The sequence below is a fragment of the Mobula hypostoma genome, chromosome 7, assembly GCF_963921235.1.
Source record: "Mobula hypostoma chromosome 7, sMobHyp1.1, whole genome shotgun sequence".
Taxonomy (NCBI): domain Eukaryota; kingdom Metazoa; phylum Chordata; class Chondrichthyes; order Myliobatiformes; family Myliobatidae; genus Mobula; species Mobula hypostoma.
Window position 1 is genome coordinate 42,923,866 of NC_086103.1, and position 14,582 is coordinate 42,938,447.

Below are 14,582 nucleotides of genomic sequence, written 5' to 3' on the forward strand. Positions count from 1 at the left end.
TAGGTTTTAAAACAAATGTCTCTTGCGTGTGTACGTTTCGGAAACGCCCCCACCCCAAACCGATCAACCAAACAAAAACTTGCAACAACTAACACCGAGCTACAATATTAGATCATCTGGAGCATGTATACAGATCCAGGGGAATTAGACATTCTGAATATCGTTCATGAAACCTTCACTGTTTCTTAAAGCGGTGTTTGACTTGTCATTAATTTAAGTTGCACAATTTAAATTTAGAATTGCTTAAAATATTTCAGCAGTTCTGCATTGAGTAGTTCCAAAATATTTTTTCATTAGGAACCAAAAAATGTTAGTGCGTTTCCTTAACTTCCTTTGTGTTGTATTTTTTTTTGTTTTTTTGGGGGGGGTGGGTAGCGTTGCGCTTTATTTCTGGCGCAGTATTTAAGTAGCGGCGACCTTGCGCTGTGACGTCGGTACCGCGTTTGCGCGTCGAAAGCAGTTCGTTGATTGGGCGGCGGGGCGTCGCGAGTGCGCGCAGCCTCTGGATTGCGTGGCCGCGCCGCTGCTGTGGATCGACGATCTGGCGGCGAGTGGTCGTGGGCGAGCGGTGACATTTTAAAGAGGCGAAGAGAGTGGGGCGCTCCCTCTTCCACAGCGACAGCAGGTCCGGGCGGGGCGGCGCCATGAGGTGAGCAGCTGATCGGCAGCGGACTCCAGTTTGCCATTCTGTTTACGGGGCTCGGAAGTTGCGTTCGAGGGGGGAGCGGCTCGGCCCGTGACTTGGGCCCTAACGGCCCGCAGCTGTCAGGGGAACTTTGGCCGCTCGGCCCTGAGGGCTATTGCCTGTATCTCTGCTAGACCAGTGTCAACTTGACTGTAACCTCTTGTCGATTTGTATTGGAGTTTATAATGTAGTTAAAGCACAGCTAAAATGGGTTGATAATTACGTATACACGCACAGACACAAACACACACAATTTGATGCACCTTAAAGTCACACCTGAATTGATTGAAATCGCACCAGAAACCCGAACGCAATTCAACGCCCGTGCCTCCAAGAGCTCTCACTAAACTGACGGTTTGTCCAAGACCGGATTGCAATCTGACAGCGGCCAACACAGTGGGTATAACTTCATCAAATTTGTGTGGGTGAGTGGCGGAAAGAGTACTGTACAACATAGAATCCAGCCACAAGGCTCGCCAGCGTCCTCCCGCCCCTTCTGTGGACGAATGCGCGGTTCCCACGTTGTTCTCATTGGACACCTCAGTACCCACAAAACTGGGAGTGGAACCAAGTCAGCCGGGATTCTCGAGGAACTAACTACGGAATAATAGGAACGTTTTTCATAAAATGAGAGATGTCACGGTGCTCTACGGTTTCCATAGATTGTGACAAAGCTGGGCTGGGTCTTGATGGATCATCTAGAAGTTTGTATAGTCATATTTTCGGGAGGCACGCTGTTCGTGCTTTACTTTGGCGACAGATGTCATTTTTCTCTCTGTCGATTGGTGTGCAGATTCTGTTCCTGCAGCAGCTCCCAAAGATAGTACTGCCACCTGAATTCTAGCAATAGACTTATCCCCGACTATTCAATTTGACTGCACTACTCGGGCTTTGACTACTTTTGATTAAAGATGGACAAAGTCTAGCATCAAATTGACGCTAATCACTCAGCACTTCGTGATATAGCCCCGCTGCATTAAAGTTTTATGCTGGATTAAAAAGAAGATTGCCACTAAAATCACAATACGTGATACAAGGGATGGAAGGTATTATGAATAAAACTTCAAGTGTGACTCTGTAAATTGTATTTATTTAGAGATGCAGTTCCTAACAGGCCTTTCCAGACCAAAAGGGTGCACTGTCCGGGAACCCACCTATTTAACATCAGCCTAATCACATGACAACTTGCAGTGACTGATTAACCTGCTAACTGATAGGTCTTTGGAATGTGGGAGAAAACTGGAGCACCCAGAGGAAATCCACGCAGTCACAGAGAGAATGAACAGACTCCTTACAGAGTCGAACTCCGAAGCCTCGTACTATGATAGGGTCACATTAACGCTATGCTAACATTGCGTCCTATTTCGCAGACTTATTCTGACAAATTTGGAATATTTTTAGTCCTCGTATGAGTTAGCATTTTATTATTTTGTTCTTATATACTGGTCATGTTAAAGTTCTGGTTTAACAATGTTGGTCTGCTCTTTGTTGACAGTTTGCTCTCCTCAATTGATTAATGTTTTCCTTGAAATTAATTAGACAAGAGGACCATTTTAAATCAACATTTGTTTGTTGAGAACATTGTTTCCTGGAAATCATAAATCTTAATTTATGGAGCTAGACTGAAAAGTAATGTACAGGGATAGAACGAAGTATAAATATAGCAAATCAAAAGCCAGATCAGACAAAATGTATTATAAAGATTAATTAGTAACAGGGGAATGGTCATAACCATTTAGAAGATACAAACATGTAAAGGAAATATTCTTCAATATCTGTATAAATAGTGAAGAGCTTATTTAAGGATGCCTGTAGTTATGGACTATGCCAGATATGTAATTGTGAATTGTTGAATGTTCACTTTATAAATGAGGCTTTGAGTGTGCCAGAGGATAGAGAAGTCGTTAAATTAACATATTCACATAGCCCATTCTTCCTGCAAAGAGCAGATGTTTGTAGGTCAGATTTCTTATTGAAGTGAGCACTGAGTTGTATTTCCTAATTTAAATGATTGGTGCATTCAAGTGTAAATTAAGTGATAAGTATGAGTAATTACCCAGCAATATGTACTTTATCCAGATTGTTTATTTAATAATTGAAAATCAATGTTCTACTAACATAAAAATTACTATTGAATTCAGTAATTATTATAACCATGTTAAATAAACATTTATTCAAATAGACAATAATTTCTGACTATTAGGTAAATTTGTACAAAAACAAATAGTGTTCTGCATGTTGCATGAATGGTTTGAGCACTTTGCTTGTATGAGGCATGCAAGTCATTGTAAGATCTTGGATAGAGATGTTAATTATATATTTCTGCATTAATACTTGGATTTTAGTTCTCAGAAGAAATAATTATATTCTAAATTCAATAATTCACTTACATGAAGATAATACCTGGACTGACCTTATTGATAGCCAGCATGTAAATTGGGGAAAAGAAGGTTACCAAGTGTGGATCATTGACAAATCAGGATGCTGTTAAGAGGTCAAGAGTGGAAAATCTTGTTAGAATCAGCACCACAGAGGATATTATTTCTTGAAGACGTGAATCTGGGAGATGAGAATGTCTTCAAGTGCTTTGGCGATGAACAGTAGTTGCAGGGATTAGGGAATTGAGGTTGGGTTTTGTTTTTGAAGAATAGGTGTGGTCGTGAAAGTGGTTTTGAAATGAAGTGGAACAGAATGGGAGAAGCAAAAACCATTTTAATGCCAGTGAGCATTGGGAGCGGGAAGTGAAAGTTGAGTGTTTTGCACTTTGTGATGAATAGATTCAAGGCTGATGCATTAAGTTTGAACCCATTCTCATAGGTAGGGTTAGCTCAGAGAGGAGGTGCCGAGAGATGGGTGCAAAGCAAGCAAGCAAGCTTTTGGATCCTGAATTAGCATGGGGAATTGTGGGAGTAGGGGTGATATGGGCTTAAGGAAAGGGGTAAATATTAGGTAAAATGACTGGTGACCAAGTTTGAGGTGCAGAAGTCTCCACTTATTAGATTTTGAATACACCACCATTCTTTATCTCATATATCAGAAATTTCAGTGTGTGGAAAGATGCATTAAGAATTAATGTGGGGATAGTGGGGATGTTGGAAAATGATGGGTGTAATCAATGAAAATCAAATTGGAGCAGATTTATGGTACCTTGAGAAATGAAGTATTTTGTGCTTTTTTTTTCTGCATTTGTTTTATGATCACCATTCCAACTGAAATGTCCTTAAATTTGTTTCAGGTTTTGCTATAAATATCCAGCCAAGTGATGGCAAATTTAGTGGAAAATATGAACATGAACCCGGGAAAACAAACCTGGAACGTGGCTGCTGATGGAATAAGTGGAAGGAATTTGAAAGACTATGAGGGAGGTACAGAAAGTGGGGAGGCACTGTCAGTCACATCTGCATCCGTGATGCAGTTCCTGACGACCAGTGGCAGCAGTAGTAACAAACAGCATCTCGTTGGAGTTGAGATCACAAGTGGAGCTAGTGGGCAACAGGAGCACCTTGCTCAGGCAACCAATGACCTGTCAGAGCTGGAACAAAGTCTTGCTGCTTTAAATGAATTGCAAAATACTACGAACAGAGCAAAATCCGAAAGGGAAATGGGCTTGTACCCAGGCACCTGTGATGATGATCTCACTGGGGTCTTTGAAGATGGTGGCTCAGTAGATTTTTTGCCAGATCTTGAGTTCTTCCCATCTCCAAAAGGGGAGAAACAGCAGGATAGCCCTTGGAGCCTGACTGAATTCTGCGAAGATGACAATTCGGGCCTTCTGTCACCTCTGTCTTCTGAGCCTGCCTTGCTTGGGAGCAATTTGATGGAACCACAGCCGACTGAGGACTGCATTGTTTCTTGGCCAACTTCAGAAAATAAGGGTACTGAGAGCAAAGAAAATATTTGGGCCCCATTGCAGTTGCCAGCTACTAGCTCTACTTCAAAGGACATGAAACTGGAACAAGAGAGCTACATTGAGTTAGTCACTCCAGGAGTCATTAAGCAGGAGCAAGTCAGCAGGGGTTACTGCAGTGCTGCAAATGGGTCATCGTTAGCACAGAATTCAGTTAAGGATCCCATCTATATATACAGTACAGAACCAGTTCAAACTTCTGGCAGTAACAGTCCCTTCTTCGACTTCATTCCGACTTTCTCAGCTGTTACTCAGGCCTGGGATGTGAGCCATCATCCCAGTCCAATTTTTACTGGCAGCAAGACAGGGGATCTCTCTTCTGTGAGAGGAGCTTTACCATCCAATCGCAACAGGTGAGCATTAATATTGTTGTACTCAGTTAGATGTGATTTTGTATTGATAAAATGGACTATCATGAGTGCAAAACATGGTGGCTGAAATGTGAATAAAAATTCCCGTGAACATTATAATCTCATAAAATATATACTAATTTTTTTTAAGTTTTATATCGACATTTCATTGGGAATGATAAATATAGATAAGTTCCTTGTGTGGCAATTATGAATTAACAATCTACAATGCCTCAGTTTTGTATGAAGGGCTTAACTACACTACAGTAACCTTTCCCCTTCCCATGTTCTATGTACCAATTACAGAATGTTTGACGATAAAGTTGGAACAGAACTATGTCAGCACCCCATGACCTGTAACTGCATTTATTTTTCCATTTTGTATGTGCAACGTATGACAAATGACTTGGTGTGTGTACATGTGTGTGAAAGCAGAGGCAGCTTAGTGGACTTGAAAAATTAGGGCGGTGGTTTAAATTATTATATACTGATTTCATCAAAACTAGTTTTGAGTCACATAGTAGTGCCAGAACATTTCTAAAAATGAGAATTTAAAAATCAACCAAAAAGGACTGAAATAACTCCATGACATATTATTCTGCTTCTACAAAGCTGATGTATAAGATCCACTGTATACAATTCTTGATTCACTTCAATATATATTGTTTGTGCAAACAACTTAGGATCTTCTGGTTTGTAAGAACTGTGGGTTTGGGGTGGTAGATTTACACAAACAATATATCTTGAAGTGAATCAAAATTCATTAACTGTACTTTATTAACGTTACTGTTAGAAACATAGAAAATAGGTGCTGGAGTAGGCCATTCGGCCCTTCGAGCCTGCGCTGCCATTCAGTATGATCATGGCTGATCATCCAACTCCGAACCCTGCACCAGCCTTCTCTCCATACCCCCTGATCCCTTTAGCCACAAGGGCTATATCCAACTCCCTCTTAAATATAACCAATGAACTGGCCTCAACTGTTTCCTGTGGCAGAGAATTCCACAGATTCACCACTCTCTGTGTGGAAGTTTTTCCTAATCTCGGTCCTAAAAGGCTTCCCCTTTATCCTCAAACTGTGACCCCTCGTTCTGGACTTCCCCAACATCGGGAACAATCTTCCTGCATCTAGCCTGTCCAATCCCTTTAGAATTTTATACGTTTCAATCAGATCCCCCCTCAATCTTCCAAATTCCAACGAGTATAAGCCTAGTTCATCCAGTCTTTCTTCATATGAAAGTCCTGCCATCCCAGGAATCAATCTGGTGAACCTTCTTTGTACTCCCTCTATGGCAAGGATGTCTTTCCCCAGATTAGGGGACCAAAACTGCACACAATACTCCAGGTGTGGTCTCACCAAGGCCTTGTACAACTGCAGTAGTACCTCCCTGCTCCTGTACTCAAATCCTCTTGCTATAAATGCCAGCATACCATTCGCCTTTTTCACCGCCTGCTGTACCTGCATGCCCACTTTCAATGTCTGGTGTATAATGACACCCAGGTCTCGTTGCACCTCCCTTTTCCTAATCGGCCACCATTCAGATAATAATCTGTTTTCCTGTTTTTGCCACCGAAGTGGATAACCTCACATTTATCCACATTAAATTGCATCTGCCATGAATTTGCCCACTCACCTAACCTATCCAAGTCACCCTGCATCCTCTTAGCATCCTCCTCACAGCTAACACTGCCGCCCAGCTTCGTGTCATCCGCAAACTTGGAGATGCTGCATTTAATTCCCTCATCCAAGTCATTAATATATATTGTAAACAACTGGGGTCCCAGCACTGAGCCTTGCGGTACCCCACTAGTCACTGCCTGCCATTCTGAAAAGGTCCCGTTTATTCCCACTCTTTGCTTCCTGTCTGCCAACCAATTCTCTATCCACATCAATACCTCACCCCCAATACCGTGTGCTTTAAGTTTGCACACTAATCTCCTGTGTGGGACCTTGTCAAAAGTCTTTTGAAAATCCAAATATACCACATCCACTGGTTCTCCCCTATTCACTCTACTAGTTACATCCTCAAAAATTCTATGAGATTCGTCAGACATGATTTTCCTTTCGCAAATCCATGCTGACTTTGTCCAATGGTTTCACCGCTTTCCAAATGTGCTGTTATCACATCTTTGATAACTGACTCTAGCAGTTTCCCCACCACCGATGTTAGGCTAACCGGTCTATAATTCCCCCGTTTCTCTCTCCCTCCTTTTTTAAAAAGTGGGGTTATATTAGCCACCCTCCAATCCTCAGGAACTAGTCCAGAATCTAAAGAGTTTTGAAAAATTATCACTAATGCATCCACTATTTCTTGAGCTACTTCCTTAAGCACTCTGGGATGCAGACCATCTGGCCCTGGGGATTTATCTGTTTTTTGTTAAAATGGATTTTGAAGTTGAGTCAGAATATAGGATTTATTTTCATTAATTCTAAAATAGTATTTGATCTTGGGTGAACAAGTTTGATTTTTCCAAAATAAAGTATTAAAACTTGCTTTTTTAATGTTATAAATCTCAAAGAAGTAAATAAGATATTTGTATTACAAAGCATGATTCTGCTAATGCAGAATATAAAAACAATAATAAAAACAATCTGCTGAAAATGGTGACTGGGTCAGAGGGAGCATCTTAGAGAGGGGAATAGGTTGGTATTTTATGTCGATAACTTGTATCTGGCCTAAGAACAAATGAAAACCAGACAGGAGCATTTGAATCAGAATCGGGTTTAATATCACTGGCATATATCGTGAGATTTGTTGACTTTGCAACAAATTTCAGAGTATCACAAATTGAGTTCAATGCTCCATTTTCTTGCATTATTCCCATATCCTTTTATTCTCCTAATTTGTAGAAATGTAGTGATTTGTTTTAAACCAAATGGATGACTGAGCTTCTGTTGGTCTCCGGTGCAGAGAATTACAAACACTTAGCTGCCTCTGGGTGAAATTTCTCCTTGTCTCAGTCATAAAATGGCTCTCCGTTTACTATGAGACTATGATCTCTGATTCAAGACTATTCAGTCACAGGAAACATCCTCTTTGTATCCACTCTGTTGTGTCCTGTAGGAAGTTTAGAAATTTCACTGAGATCACCTCCCAATCTTATAATAGTAGTCATAGTCGTACTTTATTGATCCCGAGGGAAATTGGTTTTCGTTACAGTTGCACCATAAATAATTAAATAGTAATAAAACGATAAATAATTAAATAGTAATATGTAAATTATGGTGCCAGTAAATTATGAAATGTCCAGGACCAGGGTGTCTGACCCTCCAAGGGAGGAGTTGTAAAGTTTGATGGCCACAGGCAGGAATGACTTCCTATGACGCTTAGTGTTGTATCTCGGCAGAATGAGTCTCTGGCTGACTGTACTCCTGTGCCCAACCAGTCCATTATGTAGTGGATGGGAGACATTGTCCAAGATGGCATGCAACTTAGACAGCATCCTCTTTTCAGACACCACCGTCAGAGAGTCCAGTTTCATTCCCACAACATCACTGGCCTTACGAATGAGTTTGTTGATTCTGTTGGTGTCTGCTACCCTCAGCCTGCTGCCCCAGCACACAACAGCAAACATGATAGCACTGGCCACCACAGACTCGTAGAACATCCTCAGCATCGTCCGACAGATTAGTTTCATTGAAAACAGAATGAAAACATAATGAAAACAGTCTCCTAAAAGAGAACATGCTTAAATGATGCGGTCCATGACATGGATCTGTAAGGTATCGATGTCAGGGAGGACGATCCCACACTTCGGGCAAGCGTGTTCTGGCAGAATACCTTGGTGCTCCCAACTGGGGTTTCTGGGTTCTCGCACTCCCTGCTGCTGTAATGCATCATCATCCTCGGTCACTGGCCCACAACTTCCATGCCGGTGCTGAAGTTCTGCTAAAGACTGCCTGCCAAATGTGTCCATTTCTTCCTTCAGTTGTGTGTTTTCTTTCAGCGGCAGGTCCAGCTTTTCAGCCATGGCCTTCTTTTCTGCATGAATTTTCTCTCCAGCTGCTCTCTCAGCATGGAAATCTGCACTGTAAACTTCAGCTGTGCTTTGAATACAGCCACGGTTTCCATTTCTTCTTCCTGTTTAATGATGGTCTGCTTCACTATATCAATCTTTTGTTGCATTTCCACCAAGGCTTTCTCAGCCATTTCTAACTGAGCAGAAATGTCAACCAAAGCCACATTCTGCGCCTTCTGCACACTTAACTCATCAGTTTGCTGGGCAACAGTTTGCTGCAGCTGATTAACTGTTTTCTGGTTCTCTTCCATTGTCCTTTTAACAGCAGTCAGCTCAGCAGTAAGTCCAGAAAGTGTTTCCTTCTGTTTACTCTCTCTAATTTTCATTTCTTCATCAGTCTTCCAACAAATTTTCATAGTCTTTAAACAAAGTATCATAGGCAGCTTGCATTTGTGTAAGTTTTCTCTTTTCCTCTGCCAGTGCCACTTTTTCATCGAATAACTTTGACTGCAAAATCTTTTCTTCAGACTGCAAGCTTTCCACTTGCAGTTTCAATAGAGGGGCATCCTTTTAGAATGGAGATGAGGAGGAATTTCTTTAGCCAGAGAATGGTGACTCTGTGGAATTCTTTGCCACAGGCAGCTGTGGAGGTTGACAGATTCTTGATTGGTTAGGGCATGAAGTGATACGGGGAGAAGGCAGGAGGTTGGGACTGAGATGAAAATTGAATCAGCCATGATAAAATGGCGGAGCAGACTCGATGAGCCAAATGGTCTAATTCTGCTCCTATATCTTAAGCTCTTCCCAGCTGCCGAGAGAATTCACAGTTGTTTACATCACGACAGTCTGCATTCCACCACAAGCCCACACTGAGTTAGCAACAACACAACTGTATGATGTTATTAATAAGCAACTGTCTGTCCAGCCTTCATCACAGCCAATGATTTCAATCAGCCCATTCTTAAGACAGTAGTCTCTAGATTTTGCTGGAATGTGGAATGCCCCACAAGGGGCAATAATACACTGGACTAGATTTACACTAATATTGCAGGCATATACAGGGCTTATCAATGCCCTCATCTGGGACTGTCCAACCACCTGTCTTTATTTGTAATTCCAGCCTATAGACCAGTGATAGGAAGGCAAAACCAATTATGGAGTCAGTGACAGTGTGGCCTGAGGGAGCTGTCTCACAGCTTCAGGACTGCTTCAAGTGCACAGACTGGAAGCTGTATGCCAAGCAACGCATGGTTTGAGAATTGACTTGGAGGAATACACCACTACTGTCACTATATTTGCACTATATCAAATACTCTGTAGATAATGACACCAGCAATAAAAACTTGCATGTATTCATTCCCTAATCAGAAGCCATGGATGAACAACAAATTCCAGATCCTGCTCAGGGCTTGGTGCTGCTTGCAGATCCACTGATGCAGCAGCGTACAGCGAAACCAGGTTATCCTTAAAATAGGTATTAGAACTGCCAAGTTCAGAGACAAGCAACAGATAGAGACACAGTTAAATAACGCCACCAGCCCTTGATGTGTGTGGGAAGAGAGAAGGAAAATTGGCGTGTCATGTAGATCTTTTCCACTTTTCAATTGCTGGGAAGCTGCTTAATATTGACATACTAGGCTGTGGTTTTATGCACAGTCACATAAATCTGCAAACATGAGGAATTCTGCAGATGCTGGAAATTCAAGCAATACACATCAAAATTGCTGGTGAATGCAACAAGCCAGGCAGCATCTCTAGGAAGAGGTACAGTCGACGTTTCGGGCTGAGACCCTTCGTGACGAAGGGTCTCGGCCCGAAACGTCGACTGTGCCTCTTCCTGGAGATGCTGCCTGGCCTGCTGCGTTCACCAGCAACTTTGATGTGTGTCACATAAATCTGGCTTCCTTTCTCTGATGACCAAATCAAATATTCTGGTTTTTTTTGAGCATTTGCTGCTACATCAAAAAAAAGAAACTTGCATTTTTATACATGAAGAATGTCTTTATATACAGTGGATTTTGGTTAATTGCGCCATCAGTAATTGGAGGCAACTGCTTATTGGATAACTCTAAATAAAAACAACTCAAGAAAGTAGTTGGGATTCACTTTGTTTATTTGGGACACAATGCTGCTTAATTGGGACAAGAGGTTGCTAACTACAGTTAACTAGCAGTCTAACCACAGTCAGTCATGTGCACTTGTGTAGCTGTTAGACACTGTACCATGCTTAAAGTGAACAGTTTTTAAATAGTATCAGTTGTGTGTTTTTGTTCAAAAAAACATTGATTTTTGTCACTGATAATGTTCAGAAATAAGCAGTAAAACAATTCAGAATTGTTGTGCTCACTGTGATTTCAAGCATTCGAGCTACTCAAGTTAGAGACTACGAAGAATTTGAAGGTATCAATAATCATATTGAATTCCTCTGTCAATAGTTACTAGGAAATAGTTTTATAGTGCTGTAGTGTTCTAATTTATTATGTATACCTTTTTAACTATTTCCATGAAGCATCCACTAAAATGTACGTTTGTACACGACTTGATGTGTCCCAATTAACTGGAATCCACTATATAAATATAATTTCTTTAGATGCAACTGTATTTAGAAAAATAAATCTATCATTTCAGTCTATTTGTTTTCTCAAGTTAAGAAGAAATAAAGTGAAAAGCTTACATTATTTATAGAATAACATGGCCTAGTAAGAGGCGATTATTCCCATCTGGATACTTGGAGAGGCAAATCAATACTACCATTTTGCCATTGATTTATTTAATTCTCTTTTGAATATGTTTTTACCACATATTGAGCACTGCAGTCCAAACTTTTTGCTGTGGCCCTCCTGGTTATTGACCTTTTCAGACTCAGAAATGCTATCTATTTACTCAATCCAAATGCTTCATGATTTTAAACAGTTTTATCAAATAATCCCTTTAGCCCATGTTGGGTGTATGAAGCTTACCCCTCATTCTGAGAATAAATTTTGTAAATTTCTTGATTCTGTCAAAAGATGTAAAACCTTATAAAAATGTTTGCTCTAATGCTTCCCTTCAATCTCATAGTAAGCGTTGTTTGATATAGAATGTTTTAAATAAGTTCTTGCTTACTCAGCAGCTCAGCAGAGCCCCAACTCCAGTCAAGGGAAATCCTCGGAGGGGTCTCAGTGATGTGAACTCTCCAGACAACAAAGGGGACATTCATTATTGGATAGAAGGATTCTCACGCTGCTAACCAGTGGGCACCAATCCATATTAATCCCATCTTCCAGCACTTAGTCTATAGGCTTCTAATCCTAAGTAATTTAAGTATCCATTGAGACACCTCTTAAATGCTGTCATCAACTCTACTTCTACCACTCTCTCAGGCAATGTAGTCCAAATACCACTCTGTCAAACTAGATCCTTCATATATAAACTTCCATGAAATACTTGCTATTTTTCTAAATTATCTTTGTAATTCAAACTTCCTTCAGAATGAAATAAGTTTGCTTTTTATTATGAAAGATTTGTTTCCTTTTTCAATTTCTGCTACTCTGTGCAGCTTGAGGAATTTTCATGTTTTTCTGACTTCTGCGGAAGCTAATGTAGTGCTTACAATTCATTTCAGAAGTACCTTTTGCTATTCAGATTTTTATTGTGCCTTGCACTTGCTATGGACAAAGGAATGATTGGTGTTTTACAAGTGGTCAAGTCTATCTTGTATCAGAACTGAGAATATTCTGAACTCAATTTTATAAATATTTTCAATATCTTTTTAACTCCATTTCTACCTTGCCATCTTTATTGTTTAACATTATTTGAGTTTCTGCCAGCTATGACGGTATCATTTGCAAACTTGTAGATGGTGTTAGAGCACACTATGGCCATGCATTGGTGAGGAAGTTGAGGATACAGCCTTGGGGAGTGTGAGTGTTGAGGATAATCTTGGCAGAGATGTTGCTGATGTCTTTACTGATTGTGTTCTTTTGGTCAGGATCTCAAGAATCCAGTTTCAAAGGGAGATTTTGAGCCCCACTCCAGGACTTTGGCAATAAATTTGCTTAGAATTAGATTAGATTAGATTATGAGGACACGCAATTCTCTTTTATTGTCATTTAGTAATGCATGCATTAAGAAATGATACAATATTCCTCCAGTGTGATATCACAGAAACACAAGACAGACCAAGACTGAAAAACTGACAGAAACCACATAATTATAACATATAGTTACAATAGTGCAAGCAATACCGTAATTTGATAAAGAACTGACCATGGGCACGGTAAAAAAAGAAGTCTCAAAGTCTCTCAAAAGTCCCATCATCTCACGCAGACGGTAGAAGGAAGAAAACTCTCCCTGCCATGAGCTTCCAGCGCCGCAAACTTGCCGATGCAGCATCCTGGAAGCACCTGACCACAGTCCGACTCCGAGTCCGTCCAAAAATTTTGAGCCTTCGACCAGCCCTCCAGCACCGAGCACCATCTCTGCCGAGCGCTTCGACCCCGCCCCGGCCGCCAGCAACAGGCAAAGCCGAGGATTTGGGGCCTTCAGAGATTCTCGATCGCACAGCGGCAGCGAAGCGGGCATTTCAGAAGTTTCTCCAGATGTTCCTCCGTGTTTCTCACTGCTGTCTCCATCAAATCAGGATTGTGCATGGTACCTACTTAACAAATACTGGTATCATTCTGGAGTGGCCGCGTGCGCTGTGTCATGCTGCCATCTTCTCCTCCCTCCTCTGTTATTGTTTTGATAGTCAAATAGTAGCCTCACATAGGCGTCTTTACTATCCAGTTGCTCCAGAGGTGACTGTAGGGCCAGAGCGATGCAGTCTGGTACGTACCAACAACTATTGTTGGCAGAATTTCAGATGATGACGAGAAGGCATATAGGAGTGAGATAGGTTGGCTGGTTGAGTGGTGTTGGAGCAACAACCTTGCGCTCAATGTCATTAAGACTAAAGAATTCATTGTGGACTTCAGAAAGGGAAGATGAGGGCGTACACATCAGTCCTTGTCGAGAGATCAATAGTGGAAGGGTGAGCAATTTCAATTTCCTGGGTGTCAATGTCTCTGAGGATCTATCCTAGGCCCAGCATATAATTGCAGTTACAAAGAAGGCATAACAGCAGTTATATTTGATTAGGAGTTTGAGGAGAATTAGTATGTCAGCCCAAGATGCTCACAAATTTCTACAGCTGAACATTGTAACTGACTCCATCACCATCTGGTATGTGGGACCATGGCACAAGATCGGAAAAAGGCTGCAGGGAGTTGTGAACTCTATCACTCCATGATGTGCACCAGCCTTCCTCTGATCCAGGACATCTTCAAGGAGTGATGCTTCAAGATACATCATTAATGACCCGCCATCACTCAAGACATGTCCAATTCTCATTGCTACCATCAGGTAGAAGATACAGGAGCCTGAATGCACACACTCAGTGATTCTTTTCCCTCTGCTATCAGATTTTGAAATGGACGTTGAATCCATGAACACTATCTCACTACCATTTTTTCCTTCTTTTTGCACCACTTATTTAATTTAACTTTAATTGTATTATGTACAAACTGTACTGCTGCTGCATAACAACAAATTTCACCACAAATGTCAGTGATATTAATTTTGATTCTGACATCTGTTTCAGCAGTAGGCAAATTACAGTGGATTAAGGCTGCCATAGTGGCTGGAGTTGATGTGTGTCATC

The 14,582-nt window shown here is 41.1% G+C and overlaps 2 protein-coding genes across 4 annotated transcripts in view; one reads left to right on the forward strand and one right to left on the reverse strand.

Annotated features, from left to right (window-relative positions):
• The window catches only part of LOC134349268 (glucocorticoid receptor-like), a 103,670-nt gene that overhangs the window by 425 nt on the left and 88,663 nt on the right, over nt 1–14,582 (forward strand). For 2 of the 3 annotated variants that reach the window (XM_063053325.1, XM_063053323.1), the window contains exon 2: nt 3,921–4,945. In XM_063053325.1, the coding sequence (XP_062909395.1) occupies nt 3,948–4,945 (998 nt within the window). In that variant the 5' untranslated portion in view covers nt 3,921–3,947. Of the gene's footprint in view, nt 1–485; nt 650–3,920; nt 4,946–14,582 lie in introns of those variants that run through there. The other variant, XM_063053322.1, reaches the window with a different exon arrangement.
• On the reverse strand, nt 6,544–9,751 carry LOC134349269 (optineurin-like). Its single transcript, XM_063053326.1, is given in 2 exon segments — nt 6,544–8,985; nt 8,988–9,751. Coding segments are annotated over 2 exon segments (762 nt in total). The 5' UTR covers nt 9,397–9,751; the 3' UTR covers nt 6,544–8,632.